This window comes from Saccharomyces paradoxus, chromosome IV, assembly GCF_002079055.1.
Source record: "Saccharomyces paradoxus chromosome IV, complete sequence".
NCBI classification, from domain to species: Eukaryota; Fungi; Ascomycota; class Saccharomycetes; order Saccharomycetales; family Saccharomycetaceae; genus Saccharomyces; species Saccharomyces paradoxus.
In genome coordinates, this window is record NC_047490.1 from 503,504 (window position 1) to 522,668 (window position 19,165).

At 37.1% G+C, this 19,165-nt stretch overlaps 8 protein-coding genes and 2 non-coding genes across 10 annotated transcripts; 6 read left to right on the forward strand and 4 right to left on the reverse strand.

Moving 5' to 3' along the window:
* Positions 1-386: 386 nt before the first annotated feature.
* On the reverse strand, positions 387-1,907 carry RAD28 (Rad28p; the record flags this gene model as incomplete). The annotated part of the gene is made up of 1 exon (XM_033909392.1): positions 387-1,907. One exon carries the CDS (start codon positions 1,905-1,907, stop codon positions 387-389), a length of 1,521 nt encoding a protein of 506 aa, XP_033765283.1.
* Positions 1,908-2,136: 229 nt separating this feature from the next.
* MIX14 (Mix14p) lies at positions 2,137-2,502 on the forward strand (the record flags this gene model as incomplete). Its single annotated transcript, XM_033909393.1, has 1 exon — positions 2,137-2,502. The coding sequence occupies one exon, from the start codon at positions 2,137-2,139 to the stop codon at positions 2,500-2,502; it is 366 nt and encodes a 121-aa protein (XP_033765284.1).
* Positions 2,503-2,752: 250 nt separating this feature from the next.
* PST2 (flavodoxin-like fold family protein) lies at positions 2,753-3,349 on the reverse strand (the record flags this gene model as incomplete). Its single annotated transcript, XM_033909394.1, has 1 exon — positions 2,753-3,349. One exon carries the CDS (start codon positions 3,347-3,349, stop codon positions 2,753-2,755), a length of 597 nt encoding a protein of 198 aa, XP_033765285.1.
* A 3,458-nt stretch (positions 3,350-6,807) lies between these two features.
* Positions 6,808-7,770, forward strand: MRH1 (Mrh1p; the record flags this gene model as incomplete). Its single annotated transcript, XM_033909395.1, has 1 exon — positions 6,808-7,770. One exon carries the CDS (start codon positions 6,808-6,810, stop codon positions 7,768-7,770), a length of 963 nt encoding a protein of 320 aa, XP_033765286.1.
* Positions 7,771-8,400: 630 nt separating this feature from the next.
* Positions 8,401-10,737, reverse strand: LYS14 (Lys14p; the record flags this gene model as incomplete). The annotated part of the gene is made up of 1 exon (XM_033909396.1): positions 8,401-10,737. One exon carries the CDS (start codon positions 10,735-10,737, stop codon positions 8,401-8,403), a length of 2,337 nt encoding a protein of 778 aa, XP_033765287.1.
* Positions 10,738-11,708: 971 nt separating this feature from the next.
* SPAR_Dtrna7L lies at positions 11,709-11,792 on the forward strand. Its single transcript has one exon. It is a non-coding gene; the product is annotated as a tRNA-Leu (tRNA).
* Positions 11,793-12,808: 1,016 nt separating this feature from the next.
* On the forward strand, positions 12,809-12,880 carry SPAR_Dtrna8Q. The gene has a single exon. It is a non-coding gene; the product is annotated as a tRNA-Gln (tRNA).
* An 826-nt stretch (positions 12,881-13,706) lies between these two features.
* ARO3 (3-deoxy-7-phosphoheptulonate synthase ARO3) lies at positions 13,707-14,819 on the forward strand (the record flags this gene model as incomplete). Its single annotated transcript, XM_033909397.1, has 1 exon — positions 13,707-14,819. The coding sequence occupies one exon, from the start codon at positions 13,707-13,709 to the stop codon at positions 14,817-14,819; it is 1,113 nt and encodes a 370-aa protein (XP_033765288.1).
* Positions 14,820-15,100: 281 nt separating this feature from the next.
* Positions 15,101-16,603, reverse strand: EHD3 (mitochondrial 37S ribosomal protein mS47; the record flags this gene model as incomplete). The annotated part of the gene is made up of 1 exon (XM_033909398.1): positions 15,101-16,603. One exon carries the CDS (start codon positions 16,601-16,603, stop codon positions 15,101-15,103), a length of 1,503 nt encoding a protein of 500 aa, XP_033765289.1.
* A 725-nt stretch (positions 16,604-17,328) lies between these two features.
* KRS1 (lysine--tRNA ligase KRS1) lies at positions 17,329-19,104 on the forward strand (the record flags this gene model as incomplete). The annotated part of the gene is made up of 1 exon (XM_033909399.1): positions 17,329-19,104. One exon carries the CDS (start codon positions 17,329-17,331, stop codon positions 19,102-19,104), a length of 1,776 nt encoding a protein of 591 aa, XP_033765290.1.
* Between the last annotated feature and the right edge of the window lie 61 nt (positions 19,105-19,165).

Below are 19,165 nucleotides of genomic sequence, written 5' to 3' on the forward strand. Positions count from 1 at the left end.
ATCTTAGGGCTGATTCTTTCCTTCAATATCCACTGTGAGTTTAAATGCAAACAAAAATAGAGTGAATAAAAAAAGCTTTCGGCCCGGAATTAGTTAACCCGACTTTTATCAATATTATGTCAGAAAAGCGGCCACAGCTAAAAAGTGAAGTAAGATGACAAGAAAAATGATCTTTATTGAAGAGTGCTTTGTGGAAGGGATAATATACGAGGCGAAAGGGTTTAACAAAATACGTCCAGTAAGCCTGGGATCGAGGCAATTGCATATAGTTATTAGTTTTATGTTCGTGCGTAGCGATCATATTTCCGGGTAATAACCAGGTAAAGGAACTGTCAATTATAAGAGCCGCTAAGACTATTATTCTATTCTATACAGTGTTTCACTATTTATGAACATTCAAAGATGGAACCTCCATCGCTAACAGTGTTGTTGTTGGTTCCAAAGAATAATTTGAGGCCCACCGAATTCATCATATTTGTTTGCACGACCATTGAACTAAACTGACAATGCGACGCCAGGTTTTTTTTTACTTGATTAACCATTGGGTATACGAGCTTGTTCCAAAGTTTCTCTTCTTCCGTATTATATATTTCTATTTCTCCATTGTCAGTAATACACAGTAAAAACTTGTCAAACCAAAGTAGCCTTTGGGAAACTCTTTTTTTGTATTTGATACGGCTCAGGTCCTGTGGTCCCAACTGGAAATAACTAGCCATACCTTTTGGTTGCAAAATTTCCGTAAAAGGCCTCCAAATATTCAATTTTCCATCCATGCCAATTGAGCATAGTTCTGAACCCTCACTGTTCCAAACAATGTCACTACAACATCTTAAATGAGCTTTTGATTGATTGGAACTAAAGTAAACGTCGCTTTGGCCCTCGTCATCATCGTTATTTATAGTCTTGAGCCCGTTTTTATTTCTCTTCAATTCTAAATACAATCTGTTTCTCATTCTTAAGTCCCATAATTTTATTCCACCCTCCATGTCACCACATGCAATAATCTGCTCCCTCACGGGGTTGAATTTGCAGCATAAAATTTCAGATTGCATTCGTGTTTGGTTTCCCATTCCGAGCGTGGTTATCCCTGAATTCATGGTTCTCAGGTCGATTAATCTCGGGTAGTAATCTTCACTTGCAACCGCAAGCAAAGAACTGTCGTCGGCAACGTTATTGTCAATTTGATTTATTTTATACCCCAGGTTTATATCTTGAACTGCTTCAAGTCTGTTTGTGTCCCATATTTTGACAGTTCTATCATTGGATCCAGTGAAAAACATTCCATTATCTGCTTTGTACCATCTTAAAGTTGTTATGCCATATTTGTGGTGAGATATGGAAGCTTCTGGATCGGTTTCGGATAGCTGCTCACCACGCCCGGTAGGGGAATTTGTTTTATTTGATATGTGCGATCTTGGAATTGAAACTGCACCATTAGACTGTCTATACATTCGATATTTATTTCTTTGTGTTTGAAAACTGTGCACCAATCTCATAGCGTTGCTATCGTTTGTTCGTGATTTTTTATTCTTATAACCCGCCACTTGAGCAGGTTCATCATCAGACTGGTGAGGCTGTCGCTTGATATAGTTTAATCTTTTATTGATCAATTCCTGTTCACCTCCATCATTATGGTGCAATGATTCTTCTAAACCCCATATGGAAAGAGAGCCATCATCTCCGCCCCCTAACAATACTTGACCAGTATTATCAATGTCAAGACAATTGACGCCTATATTCAACGGAGTGCCTTTCTTTAGATTATAGCTGGATTGTTTGCTAAATCGGTAGTTCTTCATGTTTGGTAAGGGATCTTCAAGAATCCTCTCTAGTTCGCTTTGAATAGCCCTTCTATGAAATTCATTTAATGAAATGTTACCTAACCTATATTGTAAAAATGGATCCATTTACTTGCATTTACGCATCAAAGCAAACAAGAAATAGAAATTTTATGTTTTCTGTGGTTTAATGGGAGAGATGAGATAGCGATGCTTTAAAGTGCACATCCGACCTCGGAGTTTTATTTTTTTTCTTCCACTTTAAGGAATCGTTTAAGGCGAACTTGCAGGTGCCCCCTCAATATAAACATACTCTTATAAATGACTGAGGAAATAGGTTAAAGACAAGTGAAGAAAGATGTCTGATATTTTGGATGAGATTGTTATAGAAGACGTTGTGGCGAATTGCCCACAGGAATTTTTGCAGTATCATAAGTGCATAAGAGATAATGAGGAAAATCCTGGAAAGTGTAGAGATGGAAGAGTGACGTTATCTACATGCATTAGAGAAAAAGTGCCCAGTGTGAAAAGTATCATGAGTGAATGTAATGAGCCAATGAAGAAATATGATCAATGCATTCGTGAAAATATGGGTACGAGAACTATTAATGAAAACTGTCTAGGATTCTTACAAGATTTAAGGAAATGCGCGGAATTGCAGGTTGAAAATAAAAATATCAAGCCTTCAATTAATGGAGTAAACTTGGAATTAATCAAAGACTGAATTTTTAGGTTTCCTTTTCCACTTTCGGTCAATTCTAGTCCTGTACAATATATTATATATTCCTGTGAATATTATTTAAAAAATGTCCGAAGAAATTACTGTATTTGCAGTTTATATATTTTCCAAAGATATTTATTTACGTATACATGATAGTGGCCCCTCTTTCATCACGAGGTACTGTGGTACATGTTCATTCATTTCCATGGACAAGAGAAGACCTGCGGGCAACCAAGGTAATACTTCTAATGTTTCAAAACTTCGCAACGGTTTCATAGAAAGTTTTGCCTTGAATTTCGTGTACCTGCAGTTCCAAAGCAGAAGGAGATCTTGAACCGTCACTGCCAGCAATGGTCCCTGCACCCCATGGTGAACCACCATGAACTTCATCCATATTAGTCAATTCGGCAAAAACATTCTTGTAACCTAATGGGACAAAAATGATACCGTGGTGGGCCAAAGTAGACAGAGAGTTCATAATTGTGGCTTCATTACCACCACCAGTTCCGGTGGAGACGAAACAACCGGCGACCTTACCATGTAGAGCACCTTTAGCCCACAACCCACCGGTACGGTCCCAGAAAGCCTTCCATTGAGCAGGGAAGTTACCGAATCTAGTTGGAATACCAAATAAAAAGGCATCATATTCGGTCAATGTATCTTGAGTGGCAATTGGGTAATCTGGCTTTGGGGCACCGCCAAGGGCCTTGACAACTTCCGGGGACAAAGTTTCCTCCACCTGGTAAATGTCTGCAGAGCCACCGGCGGCTTCAATACCCTTCTTTTCTGCCTCTGCGGTGGCAGCAACGTGACCATATAGTGTGTAAATGATGATAGCTACTCTTGGCATTGTGTTTAATTGGGTTTTTAATTAGGGGGGAGGGAGCGATGATTTATTATTTATATCTTTCGATGAGATAAATAGTTTTGAGAGGAGGCAAAGAAGTGAGTATGGCTAGAGGCATTGATCGTGTTGCCGCCTGTTGACTTTTATACGCTTCATTGTCGTTCAGAGAGTAAGTAATCCCAATCGTGCGAAAGGGGTTGCTAACGGAGCCAAGGCTTGTGAATACACTGAGCCGTGGCAGCCCCGCAGGATTAATAATTTTTTACTAAGACAGGCGAGCAGACGGGTAATGGGCCCAGCAAGTGGCAATAGGAGAAAATTAATAATGAATCAGTCAGGATCACAGAAGCTACAAACATAATGATCCTCGAGCCCATAATATTTTTATTTACATTTTTTCTGCACCACTTGATGTTGGTGGGGAGGGACAAGTAAGGTGCGCGTGCCTGACTAAGTTGGGCGCTCATCATTGCGTAAGAGCAAAAGTATGAGTCCAATTGTTTTTAGAGACCAACGGTAGCCGCCTATAAATATCAACTTACCTAGATGTTTCAAATTACTTTGGCCGTATTATTACTATTGATATATATAATATTTATTAAGGAATATAAAGTATATTATTGATAATTAAAATACTAACGTTTACATCTGATAGACGAGTGGTCACGAAGTGTGTTTCCTTACAAATGTTGCAAAAGACGTTTCTTTTTTTCTGCAGGCTACCAGATAGAAGTTGGATTTATTATATGTTCCTACTGCTTCTTTCTTTTGCCACATTATTTGTTTGTTCGCAAGAAAGGCGACGAAAACCAATAATGAAGGCAAAAATATAAAAGCAAAGAATAAAAAGAAGGGAAATCGAGCGTTAGAAGTCAAAAGCAATTCAAGAATTAGCCATCGTTTCTGATCATACTGCGCACACTTTCTCCGAATTTGACAGGTGAACATAACACAGTTCGATTTCTTTATGAAAGAGAGCTTTGGTTACATAAAAAACGGCTTTCAGCAAAGTCACTTCCTTGTCAAAATATATTCTTTTTGACGATGTGTTTCACGCATCGGCGCTCACAGCAATGACATCTCAATTATAGATTTTGCAAAATACGCAAAAGGCGCTTAAGTTAGAATGCCACATTCAAGAGAAAAGATATTTTATTGAAGACGCGAGGCGAGAACTTATCAAAGGACAATACGTACTACAAGTGAAACTAATGAAGAATATCAAATACCTTGTGTGCTCGTATTCCCTAATTATTTTCTATATTTCACTGCCTCTACAAAAAATAATACACAGAGAAGACCTCTCACTTAGAGCAGTGCAAATATTTTTTTTTTTTTTTTTTTTTTTTTTTTTGCATTTAGGCTCCGTATAGGAAGGTAAGAGAAGGAGAACAGCCAGCCTGGGTTCCAAATCATCCTACTTTTTTGGTTTCCACACAGATTGGTTACTCTGTTTGTTTATTTGTTTTGAAAACGCGGTAGTGCTTTCCATTTCTATGAGCGACTTTTTCGTTTTGGCCCGCCGACATTTGCGCTTTTTTTTGCATGTTGTCAAACTCTCGGATTATTTAAAAAAGGGTTTTTTGCTCTTCTTGTTCCCATGTACGGATTTCACGGAACAACTACCCCGAAAAAGAAGGACAGCTTTATAAAAAGACCGTATTAATTTGCTTTATTGGGTAATAACGGGGCATTCGGGACCTACAATCATACGCTAGATGCTGCGTGTAATAATTAACATTGTAAATCCCTATCTTTTTTTTTTTATATAAGTAGAGTATTTTAAAAAGAGTGAAAGACTAAGTTCATGTAGAAAGAAACGCCCTTTCACTTATTCTCGATCTTGTTTAAGGGCGGCTTTAGTCTATCATTGCTACACTGCGTAAAAAAAATAGGAGAAATTGGAAGGTATGGGCGTCATACAAGGATGGTAGCTGATTTCACTATACCACATTGATTTCCCTTTTCTAACGCTTCCACTTCCACCTTCCTCTCTTCATCGATGGCCTAAGGTAGCATGGTAGCGTCGAAAAAAGGAACACAACAAAACAAGACACATTGGGTTTAGTTAGATATTATAAGCCTAAGTCTATTAGTTTCTTAACTTTTGTTAGAGTGACGAGAGAAGCAGGTTGATATTAGCTGCCCTTAAGTAATTTTCTTCTGTTTTAATTCAGTTCAATAAAAGACACTGCCGCCGACCTCACTCCCTTTTTTCTTTCTTTTTCGCCCTCGAGGCAAGGTCGCTTAAAAAAAAAGTTTAGTCAGATATGCAATCAGTGCACATTATCGAAACTGGAAAGGGGGCAGGATTATATGCATTGATTCTTGAATTCAAAAAGTAATTCAGGCCAAAATTTACCAAGGATGCAAATGAAGCGAATACTGAACGAATTGTCATGTTATGAATTTTAAACATGCAACTTTCGCTTTTCAATGCTGTTCATCTTAGCGCTTACCATAAAGAGGAATACGTAATTCAACAACGGAGTTGAAAAAGAAAAATTTTTTTTTAAAATTGTGCCGGTATTGGTGAGGAGACGATGGAGGGAATTAATAGTTCGAAAGGAAGATGCAACTTGCGAATGTAGTCCGCTTACCAAGAGACCCAAACCTCATCCACTTTACTATTTCTCCTTTGAGAAATATATCAGTTTGCGGTAATAGGTAATATGAAAAAGGCAATAAAAAAAGAGATACTTGTCACTATCTCGTCTCCCTTTACCTTTTTTACTTAATCTTCTTCGTCGTCATCTGTTCCATCCCTTTCCTAGCTCACTCTTCTCCGACTAATTCTTAGTGCAGTAAGCAGAAAAAATAGCGTTTTTTTTCCCTCACCAGGACTTTTTTGTTAACCGAAAATCGGCATCTCTAGTTTTCCTGGACAAAAAAGGCAAAATGGAAATAAACACTCATACGAATCAGTAAAGATGTAAATAATCGCAGTAACGACTGCACAAGGATGTCAGAAAAAGCAGTTTAATCCCAGAATGGTTTTCCAATTTATCACACATAGACATGAAGGGAAATGTATAAATACGGTCTTCGTAAAACAAAGGATCTCTTCACCCGGTTTCTTCATTTATAAGTAGTGTCTTTTTCGGTAACTTAAGATATTATCCTCATTTCTTTCCCATTTCTCGTTATTCCTTCTTTTTCCCTTATCAAGTTCTTCTTTTTATTTTATATTAAACTTATTTTAATTCTTAGATCGCTGTCACTATCTTTTGTCCTTATTGTTAAGAAACATTGCGAAGAAAAAGAATAATAAAAGAAACTCAGAAATAAAAAGTTTCCTCGAACAAAAATATTATTATTTTAATAACTTTTTCTTTCTCTACATCCCAATTTTTGACCTTATTTTAACATTAATTTTTTGCTTTAATTTTAACTAATACCTAATTTTCACCTAATATCTAATTCTCTTCCTTTAACCCACGGAACAAAGAAGAAAAATAACAATGTCTACCTTTGAAACTTTAATTAAAAGAGGTGGTAACGAAGCCATCAAGATCAACCCTCCAACCGGTGCGGATTTCCACATCACTAGTCGTGGTTCCGATTGGTTCTGGACATGTTTCTGTTGTTACCTATTATTCGGTTTAATTTTAACATTCTTAATGTTCAGAAAACCAGTCAATGACAGATTCTTTTACCTTACCGGTATTGCTCCAAACTTTTTCATGTGTATCGCTTACTTCACCATGGCCTCTAACTTAGGTTGGATTCCTGTCAGGGCTAAGTACAACCATGTCCAAACTTCTACTCAAAAAGAACATCCAGGTTATAGACAAATCTTCTACTCTAGATACGTTGGTTGGTTCTTAGCTTTGCCATGGCCAATTATTCAAATCTGTATGCTAGCTGGTACTCCATTTTGGCAAATGGCTTTCAATGTTTGCATTACTGAATTCTTCACTGTTTGTTGGTTGATTGCTGCTTGTGTTCACTCGACCTACAAATGGGGTTACTACACCATCGGTCTTGGTGCTGCTATTGTCGTTAGTATTAGTGTTATGACCACCAGTTACAACTTGGTGAAACAAAGAGATAACGATATCAGATTGACATTCCTTGTTTTCTTCTGCATTATTATGTTCTTGTGGATTATTGCCTACCCAACTTGTTTCGGTATCACCGACGGTGGTAACGTTTTGCAACCAGATTCTGCCGGTATTTTCTATGGTATCATTGATCTTATTTTGATGTGTTTTATTCCAACCTTATTGGTCCCAATTGCCAACCACTTCGGTGCTGACAAATTAGGATACCACTTTGGACCTAGTGATGCCGAAGCAGTGATGGCTCCAAAAGCTCCAGTTGCTAGCCCAAGACCAGCTGCCACACCAAAATTGGGTAAGGACAAGAAGAAGAAGTCTAAGAAGAGCAAGAAATCTAAGAAGTCCAAGAAGTCTGAAGAATAGGCCAATCGTCATGTCAATTTATGTGCTCTTTTCTTCTTTCTTCCGATCATCTTTGAAGAATTTTCTACTTCAAGCCATTCCTATAAATGGATAAAACTGTCTCTATTGATTATTTGACAAGATTATTTTACTCCATCTTCAACTTTTATCATCTTTTATTTTATTTTCCTGACGTTTCACTATTTTCGTTCGTTAAATTGTCACCATTTCTTGTCGAATTTTTATTTTCTATCATAAAGTGCAATTCTAGACTCATTTTTTAATATAATGGATCCATTCAATCCATTTCGTCAAGCAATTATGCTGTCACAACAGTATTTTGCTCAGTGCATTTTGATCAAGAAACGTATAGTTGATGATTAGAAACGAGCTTTTTTATACCCATCGTCATCTATATATATATTTGTATCACTTTAATAGTTATTTTAATATTTGATAACAAACCTTTCTAATAGTATTTTTATGGAAGGTTTCGTTTTGGAGCAAAAAAGAAAGCTGAAGGCACGGTTCCTGCTTTGTCACAGCATTCTGAAAAAAAAAATAATTCTCGGACTTTTAATGTGTCAGTGTAACTTTCCGTACACAATTTATAAATCTATAAACAGGCAAAATTATTATGTGAAAAGACGACTACCATGTTAGGACGTCTTGTTCTTCCAACCTGTAATTTTGATTTTTACCATACCAGACCTTCTCTAGCCTGTTAAGATTATGTTCTGTGAGTCGTTGGAATTTTCCACCATTAATCTTATAGTATCTTTTAACAATCGCTCTTGTTTCTTCGTCCATTGCATTTAAACCAGCTATCAATACAGCAAAATTACTATAACAAGTCCTCGAATTTTGCGGCGGTGAGTCACTATCTAAAAATTTAAAAAAAGACATGATTTTTTTGACCACTTGTTGAATGGTACTTGATTCTTTCGGCATACCTAAAAGCTTCAATAATACAATCAACAAAAAAGATAAAACTTGTGTTTGATGAGAAATATCATACCAACTGATGGCAATTTCTTCACCATTCTTCAATTTCACCATATCGATGGCATTATCATGAATATTACTAATTCTAGGGTGTGATTGATTGTCTGAAGGTATGATACCCGATTTGTCAATAAATTCGTAATCTAATTGCTTGTCAATTTCCACAAGAATTTTCTGGGTATTGAAATATGATATCTGATCTTTGAACTTTTCCGATGAAGTTTGAGATGATAAAAGCAAATAGTCTAATTTCTTGGTGAACAAACCTTTTTCTTTTGAGAAATAGCTTTTTTCGGTGGACCTGATTATATTGAGTGATTTGAAGACCTCTTTGATGACAAGATCGAAATCTTCTTTATGCCCTCTTAAAAGGTTGAATTCATTTAATGGAGTCATAATATTTAGGAATTTTAATGAGTCAACATATTGGTAATCATATGGATCAAAAATCGCATCAAGGTCATTATTATCAATTAGAGATCCGCCGAATACTGTACTTATACTGGCAAATGTTTCCATAACTTTAAACCAACATTTTGCAACGTTCAGGACTTTTGAGGAGTTCCCGGCGCTAATTTTTTTAAAAAGGTCAGTGACACCTTTTAGGTGAGACCTCCATTGGGAGTTCATAGAATAAATACAATCCCACGCAAGCATGATTACTGTTAGAATGATAGGTTCTATTCTATTTAAAACGTTTGACTCATTCTTGAATTGTTCCCCCAATAAACTTAGACAATGTGACAAATACGCACAATAATTCCGCTCATCTTCCAAGTTATTAGACTTTCTATACGCTATAGATGCTCCTGTTGCTAAAATGGCAGATAAAAGATAGGCCTCGTTTTTAGCGAATGAAAGCAAGATATCTCTTAACGGGTTTCCTTGGTTTTGAAAAAAAGGCGCAATTGAGTCTAAGCAATCGTAGTAAAATATCTTTAGATACTTATCGTGAATGCCGCCTAGTTTGAAAGAGCTTAGTTTTGTGTTAAAAGTTATTACATTATTCACCAGAAAGGATATAGGTACGCTACTGTTCGCATTCGGAGCAGGCAAGAGTTCAGGAATGTCTAAATCGGGTAAATCTAATCCTTTCAGTTCTTCATTCAATAAATAAGAGTCATGAAGTTTCATATTAACCATATCATTCAAGTTTTGCATTAGCAAATTAACATCATATCCATCCATTGTGGTGGTAAGGTCAAAGTTTGGAATCTCTAGGGATTCTATTTCATCCAGAGGTACGCTCTTAGCACTATCTTTAATCTGCTTGGTGTCCGTAGTATCATCATCTAAATTTGATCGTACTGCTATTTTTTTCTCAGCCTTGCACGACGAATGCTGACGCTTGCGATCATTGTGATGATCGTTATCAAGACTAGCACCGTGCTTCTTGAATTCCTTTACTCTTGAAGCGTTGGAGGTTCTTCTTTTCTTATTTTTTGGGTTTAAAACGTAAACACACTGACGATTCAATCTTGCACACTGCCAACAGGTCGGTTTGGTTTCATCACATTTCATTCTTCTTCTCTTACACTCAGAGCACCCATTTCTGGAATACTTCCGTTTGACCGTATTTCCCTTCTTGTCCGTAACAGTTGAAGTTACAGCAGAATTCGGTGTTAAGGAAGAGCGTCCATTATCATCTTTTTGTGAGGTAGTGGAATGGCCTGCATTTCCATCACTGCTGTCGTTACTATTTGTGGTCGATTCTACATTTTCGCCTGCTATATTCGAATTTGACGGTGAGGTCATCTGTTTATGATTAAAAATGCCACCTAAAGAACCTGCTCTAGCATTTAAAAATGATAAGGAGGGTAGATTATTTTTTGGTTCAAAGCAGCTAGCCGAAGTTCCACTATTTGTGAACGATGAACCACTGTCTAGTGAAGCTGGAGAAAGATAACTACCCGGTGGGGACAAAACCTTAACAAGTTCTTTATCTTCTGGAGAATTTTCATCCAAATTGACAGATTCGAACATTATTGCCAGAAAAGAGATCTTATACCAAAATGATGGGAGAGGGAAGAAACAGGGGGGATCAGGACTAAAAAGGAAAATTTATCTAGCAACGTTCACAGCAATTCCTGTAGCTACGTGATGACCTCTGCTGTGCTTTTCTTATTCGCCTTGACCGAAGTGATGCAGAACAATGAACATTCTAACCGGCCTATGATCATGGTTTTGAAATTCCTCAGGAAATTTTTCCACTGTCATTTCATCCAGTTCAGTCACGTCGCTTCACCGTAATTAATGATGTGTAACTCGGCGCGCTGAACTCATGGCTAAAATATCGTTTTATACATCTTATGCTTTAAGGGTTGTTTTATCACATTATTAATCTTCTTCGCGTTCCAGTTCTACCAGATTCGATGGCTGTTTCTCATCATTTGTGTCATCTTCTTACATCCTATATAATATGATAGTAAGATGAATACTAGTTGATTGAGAATTGGGTGAATAATTAGATAATTGTTGGAATTCCATTGTTACTAAAGGCTATAATATTAGGTTGTACAGAATATACTAGAAGTTTTCCTCGAGGATATAGGAATCCACAAAAGGGAATCGATAGTTCTACATGGTGTTATTACTTTATCTTCTTTCCTTTTATACGTTGTCATTCATTTTCCTATTACATTATCAATCCTTGCATTTCAGCTTCCATTAGATTGGATGACTGTTTCTCGATCTTTATGCCATCCTCTTACACCACATGTGATAATATAATACTAAATAGATATTAGAATTTCATTCCAACAAGACGATAGTTAATTTATTCCCACAAAATCATGGAGGACCATCTTATAATTATGTCCTTTTTTTAAAGGTCATATTGATCTATGAGAAAAGTACAATCTTCATCGGAGTCATTTGTTCTTCAAATGTTCTTTCTAGGCCTTGTTCCAGGAATTAATAGTAGTGGAGCCTGAAAAACAGGCAAGCAATTTTGTGGAGGGTTGGCCGAGTGGTCTAAGGCGGCAGACTTAAGATCTGTTGGACGGTTGTCCGCGCGAGTTCGAACCTCGCATCCTTCATTATCTTTTCTTTTTCTTCCATCGATCTTCGATGTTGGATAATTTTTGTATCATTTTGTTTCAAGTAAAACTTTCTTTGCCTTATTCACAAAGGCAGCATGGAATATCCACGTATATAGAATTGTAGAATATGTGTCTTTACTAGCTCTTAGAAATAAACTACAATATCTGGTGGAATAAGAATCAACTACCATCTATCCACAAGTATTCTTATTACTGATATACTATCATATACGGCGCCTATGAGACTTCTTAAATTATGACAACAGTGTATTTAGGTCCAGACTTTCATAAAGTTTAGTAAAATCTGAATGCAAGAATCAATAATATAGTAGGAATAATGGATGACAATGTATAAAAGAAAAGAAGAAAAAGCATCATACCATACAGCATTATTGCTTCCTTCTTTGGGACTCCTATATCTTCGGGAATAACCACTAGTATATTTGGTGTACCTATTAATAGAGCCTTTTTACAATAGTGGATTTCCAACGATCATCTCATTTTTCACCTGTGTCTCAATATTAAACCTACGGTAAATCACCGAAATTTCTGTTATTCTTCGAGCATGTATCAGAAAAGCTTTCTATATTTCTTAACAAATTATGTGACTAATCGGATAATTGTTGGGATTCCATTGTTGCTAAAGGCTATAATATTAGGTTGTACAGAATATACTAGAAGTTCTCCTCGAGGATATTGGAATCCACAAAAGGGAATCGATAGTTCTACATAGTGTTATTACTTTATCTTCTTTCGTTTTATACGTTGTCATTCATTTTCCTATTACATTATCAATCCTCGCGTCTCAGCTTCCATTAGATTGGATGACTGTTTCTCAATCTTTATGCCATCCTCTTACACCGCATGTGATAATATACTACTAAATAGATGATATTAGAATTTCATTCCAACAAATGTCAGATTCACGACTTGCGACATGAATATTTTGTGGGGTTTAATTAAAGATTTACCGTGAGAGAGGTATTGAAAAGAAAAGCAATCGTCCATTCTAGGGTCCTATAGTGTAGTGGTTATCACTTTCGGTTTTGATCCGGACAACCCCGGTTCGAATCCGGGTAGGACCTTTTTCCCTTTTTAACCCTCTTTTATTTTTATCTTTCTTTCTTAGCTTTGAAATGCACAGCCTCTTGCATTTTTGCAGTACCCTGAAAAAAAGAAAGAAAGGCGAAGAAATAAGGGCAATTCCTATATAAGAATTATAAAAGTTCGATTTTAATTTGTCTCCTTTCCCTTTCACCCCTTGTCAGTTTTTAACTGTATTTAAATGTTTCCCGATCATGTTTTGGGTTAAAGGTAAACGAATTCACTTCCGTACGCTATCAAAAACAAGTACTGATTGTCGAATAACCTAATTTGAATTAGCAACAACAAAAATGAGGCATCATCAAAATATGCAATACGCTCCACAACAACAACCGGTTTATGTTCAACAGCCTCCTCCTCGGAGAGAATCTGGAGGTTGCTGTAGAACCTGCTGTCACTTTCTATGTTGCCTATGTTTGATCAACCTATGTTGTGACGTTTTTTAATCTCAATCGACGGGCAAAAAATGAATATGGATATAACATTTATTTAGCCGCTGAAAAAAGGAAGCGGCTGCTTTTCTTCCTCAAACGTATTCGTCAATGGTGACGTTCATTGAAAGGCATCTTCCATTTCCTTTTTTTTTTCAGATATTTTTTTCAGTGCTCAAGTATTAGTCACATCGGAAAGGATGTTTGTCGCATTAGAAATTTATGCATGTGTTTATAAATATTTGCATTTTCTTTTCTCTCTTTTGTTTTTTATATTAATTTTTTACATCTGAATAATATCTTTCCTTTCACTATTTTTTTTTCGTTTATAATCTAATTATTAATATAATTACATCAATAAACAGTATTTAGCATCATGTTCATTAAAAACGATCACGCCGGTGACAGGAAACGTTTGGAAGACTGGAGAATCAAAGGTTATGATCCATTAACCCCTCCAGATCTGCTTCAACATGAATTTCCAATTTCAGCCAAAGGTGAAGAAAATATTGTCAAAGCAAGAGACTCTGTCTGTGACATTTTAAATGGTAAAGATGACCGTTTAGTTATCGTCATCGGACCATGTTCTCTACATGACCCCAAAGCCGCTTACGATTACGCCGACAGATTGGCTAAAATTTCAGAAAAGTTGTCAAAGGACTTATTAATTATTATGAGAGCATATTTAGAAAAGCCAAGAACTACTGTTGGCTGGAAAGGTTTGATCAACGATCCTGATATGAACAACTCTTTTCAAATCAATAAAGGTCTACGGATTTCAAGAGAAATGTTCATTAAACTGGTTGAAAAATTACCCATTGCTGGTGAGATGTTGGATACCATTTCTCCACAATTTTTGAGTGACTGTTTCTCCTTGGGTGCCATCGGTGCCAGAACTACTGAATCCCAACTGCACAGAGAATTAGCATCTGGTCTATCTTTCCCTATTGGATTTAAAAACGGTACTGATGGTGGTTTGCAAGTTGCCATCGATGCTATGAGAGCTGCTGCACATGAACATTATTTCCTTTCTGTTACAAAGCCAGGTGTCACTGCTATCGTAGGCACTGAAGGTAACAAGGATACCTTCCTGATCTTGAGAGGTGGTAAGAACGGAACTAACTTCGACAAAGAAAGTGTTCAAAATACCAAGAAACAATTAGAAAAGGCCGGTTTGACTGATGATTCCCAGAAAAGAATTATGATCGATTGTTCCCACGGCAACAGTAATAAAGATTTCAAGAACCAACCAAAGGTTGCCAAATGTATTTATGACCAGCTGACGGAGGGTGAGAATAGTCTCTGTGGTGTTATGATTGAGTCCAACATAAATGAAGGTAGACAAGATATTCCCAAAGAAGGTGGCAGAGAGGGATTGAAGTATGGTTGTTCTGTTACGGATGCTTGTATTGGCTGGGAGTCCACCGAACAGGTATTGGAGCTATTGGCAGAAGGTGTTAGAAACAGAAGAAAGGCCTTGAAAAAATAGCCTGTAAATGAGGGAAAAATGCAAATAATCTTGAATGATACTCAAAACTTTTGATTTATTGTAATTTCTTTCTGAACCATATTTATTATATTCAAAAATTTTTTTTTTTGCCTTTTATAAAAAAAATACTTATAAGAAAAGAGAGAGAAAATGACAGTTTTCTATGTATCATTAAATAAACATCCATATACAAATATAGCGTTATGTTTGACTTTTATTATTTACATGCATAGAAGTGTTGGCAAAATTCTTTACGAGCCACGGGGCTGCTATTTCAGGTTTTATTTCCATCTTAAGCCATCGTTAACTTCTTCACATTTTCTTTCACAAACAATTTTACATAGCGATTGGATACCCAGTTTCCCTCTTCTAGAAGAAATCACATTGGCAAAGTGATTTAGTACTTCTCTTTCGGTAACTTTGGCGCCAGTGTCATCATTCGTTCTCTTTTCAATATACGCAGCGATTTCCTGTTCTGTAGGCAATTGGTATTTAGAATGGTAGGGATATTGAGTCCAAGTAACATTCGAGGTATTTCTTAGTAATGACATTGGTAGCGATGGTTTAGGAGATGTGATAGATGTCAACTGAGATACAAATAACTGTTCCTTCTTTGTCCATGGATACGGGACCTTTTGTTTATCAATAAGTTTATGCTTTGTGGCTTCAGAGAATTCCACCAAAGAGTCCTGGTTCATGCACATGTTAGCTGCTGTGTATAAGTCTCTTTTGATAGCAGATTCTATGTGATCTCTGGAATTCTCTTGCACCAATCTCAAGGCGATTTGAAGAGAGGATGGTGACTTGGTTAACAATTTCGTTTTGATTTCTTGTGCGAAAGCCTTACCTTCCGCAGAACCTTCATATTGACGTAAGTTATTCATTATGTCTTCAATAGTACCATTTTTAGATAAGTTAAAACAGGCTTCAATAACGTTTAATTTCTCGTTAGAATACTTGAAAACATAATCTTTTGGTAATGGTGATACGAATTCGTCGATGGATTCGTTAACCATTCCGAAGAAGTATGCAGACTGTGGATCGTTATTAAAAGGGGGGCTAATTTCACCTAATCTTTTCTGCAAAGCATCTAAATTTTCACTACTGACGTAATGAGACGCTAAGCCGAGCATATAAGCGTCTGCTCCTGTGACTACTTCTCCTGTAAGACATAGATACAGGGCCATTTGTGAGTTTGAGTTAGCCAATGTCACGATTCTAGGGAGAGCAAAAGTTGAGCCTACATCTGGAAAAAAACCAATGTCCATCTCGGGCATGGCCCATTTGGTGTTTTCTGTAGCAATTCTAAAGGGCGTGTGAATGGATAGACCAACGCCGCCACCCATGGTGATACCGTCCATGAAGGTAACAATTGGTTTCAAGTAAGTTGCTATTTGAAAATTCAAAGAATATTCATCAGTAAAAAATTTGATGGACTTGGCAAATTCTTTGTTAAAATTGAATATTGCCACAGTAGCTACATCACCACCAGCACAGAACGAACGTGGTCGGTTGGATGACTTTAAAATGACTAAGTTTGTAGTATCGCTTTTTGCATACTCGTTCAAAGTCTTGAACATGGATTCTGACATTTCGGCGTTCAAAGCATTGAGCTTTTTGGGCCTATTTAGCGTGATAACTCTAGCTGTATCTTGAACGGTAAATAGCACAGGTGGTGCGTCGGTGACATTTAGCTGGGGTTGAGTAGTCATGAATGTACGTGTAGTAGTTTTAAATCCGTATTTAGACGACAATTGGGCACATTTTAGCGTATTTCTGAGCATTATTTGTGGTGGCTAAACAGAACCAAGTATTATATAAATGAGGATTCCCGTACACAGGCGCAGGAAACAAGCTGCTCTTATCTTCTCGGCTACCCCATCAATCATTTGGCTCCGAGGTTTAACACTTTTCTTTGCACTTGCCTCTCCAATTCCGAAGTTCCGAAGGGTGACCCGGATTGTGTTACTAAACAAGAGAAGATTGGTAGAAAACGCAATGGGTCAGTTTGGCTGGCTGAATCCTTGGACTCCTGTAAGGCTGCTTACTACAAATGGGTTAGGAACTGTTCTCTTCGGCATAATGTTTAAGTGTTAGTTTTGAGATATTACATGTTTAAGAATTCAAAAAACCTTTCTATTAACCCAGGAAACGATGCGGATAAGGCGAGCTTCTCCGACCCATGAGCACAATAGATCAAGTTCTGTTCTAGTTGTTGGTTAGTAGTTTATGGAATGCTAATGGCATTAGTGATGTAGGAATATTTTTGGTGTAGTGTATGGGTGTTGTGAAAATATTTGCCATTTGATTTTTTTCCGGCGCTTTTCTTTTTTTTTTTCTTTTTTTTTAGCTTGAATTATCGATGAATAATGAAATGACTCTTAATGAACTTCGAAGTTATATATACAGCCACTTTTTTGTTTAGAAAGAAAAGTATAATTATCTTACATACATTGATTTATTGCTCTGTCCTTCCTCCGAGAAATCCGTAATAAACTTCAATAGCATAATGTCTCAACAAGATAATGTCAAAGCCGCCGCTGAAGGTGTTGCTAACCTACATCTCGACGAAGCTACCGGGGAAATGGTCTCCAAGTCTGAATTGAAGAAGCGTATCAAGCAAAGACAAGTCGAAGCTAAAAAGGCCGCCAAAAAGGCTGCCGCTCAACCAAAGCCGGCTTCCAAAAAAAAAACAGATTTGTTCGCTGACCTGGATCCATCGCAATATTTCGAAACAAGATCTCGCCAAATCCAAGAATTGAGAAAGACTCACGAACCAAATCCATACCCACACAAGTTTCACGTTTCTATATCCAATCCTGAGTTCTTGGCCAAATATGCGCATTTGAAAAAAGGTGAAACCTTACCTGAAGAGAAGGTTTCAATTGCTGGTAGAATTCATGCCAAAAGAGAATCTGGCTCCAAATTGAAATTCTATGTTCTTCACGGTGATGGTGTTGAAGTTCAATTGATGTCCCAATTGCAGGACTACTGCGACCCAGACTCTTACGAAAAGGATCACGACCTTTTGAAAAGGGGTGATATCGTTGGTGTCGAGGGTTACGTCGGAAGAACTCAACCAAAGAAAGGTGGTGAAGGTGAAGTTTCCGTCTTCGTTAGCAGAGTGCAATTATTGACACCATGTTTGCACATGTTACCTGCCGACCACTTTGGTTTCAAAGACCAGGAAACCAGATACAGAAAGCGTTATTTGGATTTGATCATGAACAAAGACGCCAGAAACCGTTTTATTACCCGTTCTGAAATTATCCGTTACATCAGAAGATTTTTGGACCAAAGAAAGTTTATTGAAGTAGAAACTCCAATGATGAACGTTATTGCTGGTGGTGCTACCGCTAAGCCATTTATTACCCACCATAATGACCTTGATATGGACATGTACATGAGAATTGCTCCAGAATTGTTCTTAAAACAATTGGTTGTCGGTGGTTTGGATCGTGTTTACGAAATTGGTAGACAATTCAGAAATGAAGGTATCGATATGACACATAATCCAGAATTCACCACTTGTGAGTTTTATCAAGCCTACGCTGATGTTTATGATTTGATGGATATGACTGAATTGATGTTTTCAGAAATGGTCAAGGAGATCACTGGTTCTTATATTATCAAATACCATCCGGACCCTGCTGATCCAGCCAAAGAACTAGAATTGAACTTTTCTAGACCATGGAAGAGAATCAACATGATTGAAGAATTAGAAAAGGTATTCAACGTTAAGTTCCCATCTGGTGATCAATTACATACAGCTGAGACTGGTGAATTTTTGAAAAAGGTTCTTGTCGACAACAAATTAGAATGTCCACCTCCACTAACTAATGCTCGTATGTTAGATAAGCTTGTCGGTGAATTAGAAGATACATGTATCAACCCAACTTTCATTTTTGGCCACCCTCAAATGATGTCTCCATTAGCCAAGTACTCAAGAGATCAACCGGGTCTATGTGAGCGTTTCGAGGTCTTTGTAGCTACAAAGGAAATTTGTAATGCCTACACTGAATTGAACGATCCATTTGACCAAAGGGCACGTTTCGAAGAACAAGCTAGACAAAAGGATCAAGGTGACGACGAAGCTCAATTAGTCGATGAAACCTTCTGTAATGCTCTAGAATACGGTTTACCACCAACTGGTGGTTGGGGTTGTGGTATTGATAGACTGGCCATGTTCTTGACCGACTCCAACACCATTAGAGAAGTCTTATTGTTCCCAACTTTGAAGCCTGATGTTTTGAGAGAGGAAGTCAAAAAGGAAGAAGAAAATTAAGCTAAAAGATATTAGAACATATTGTATAATGTAAGTATTATTATTCTAAGATAGAGCTTGA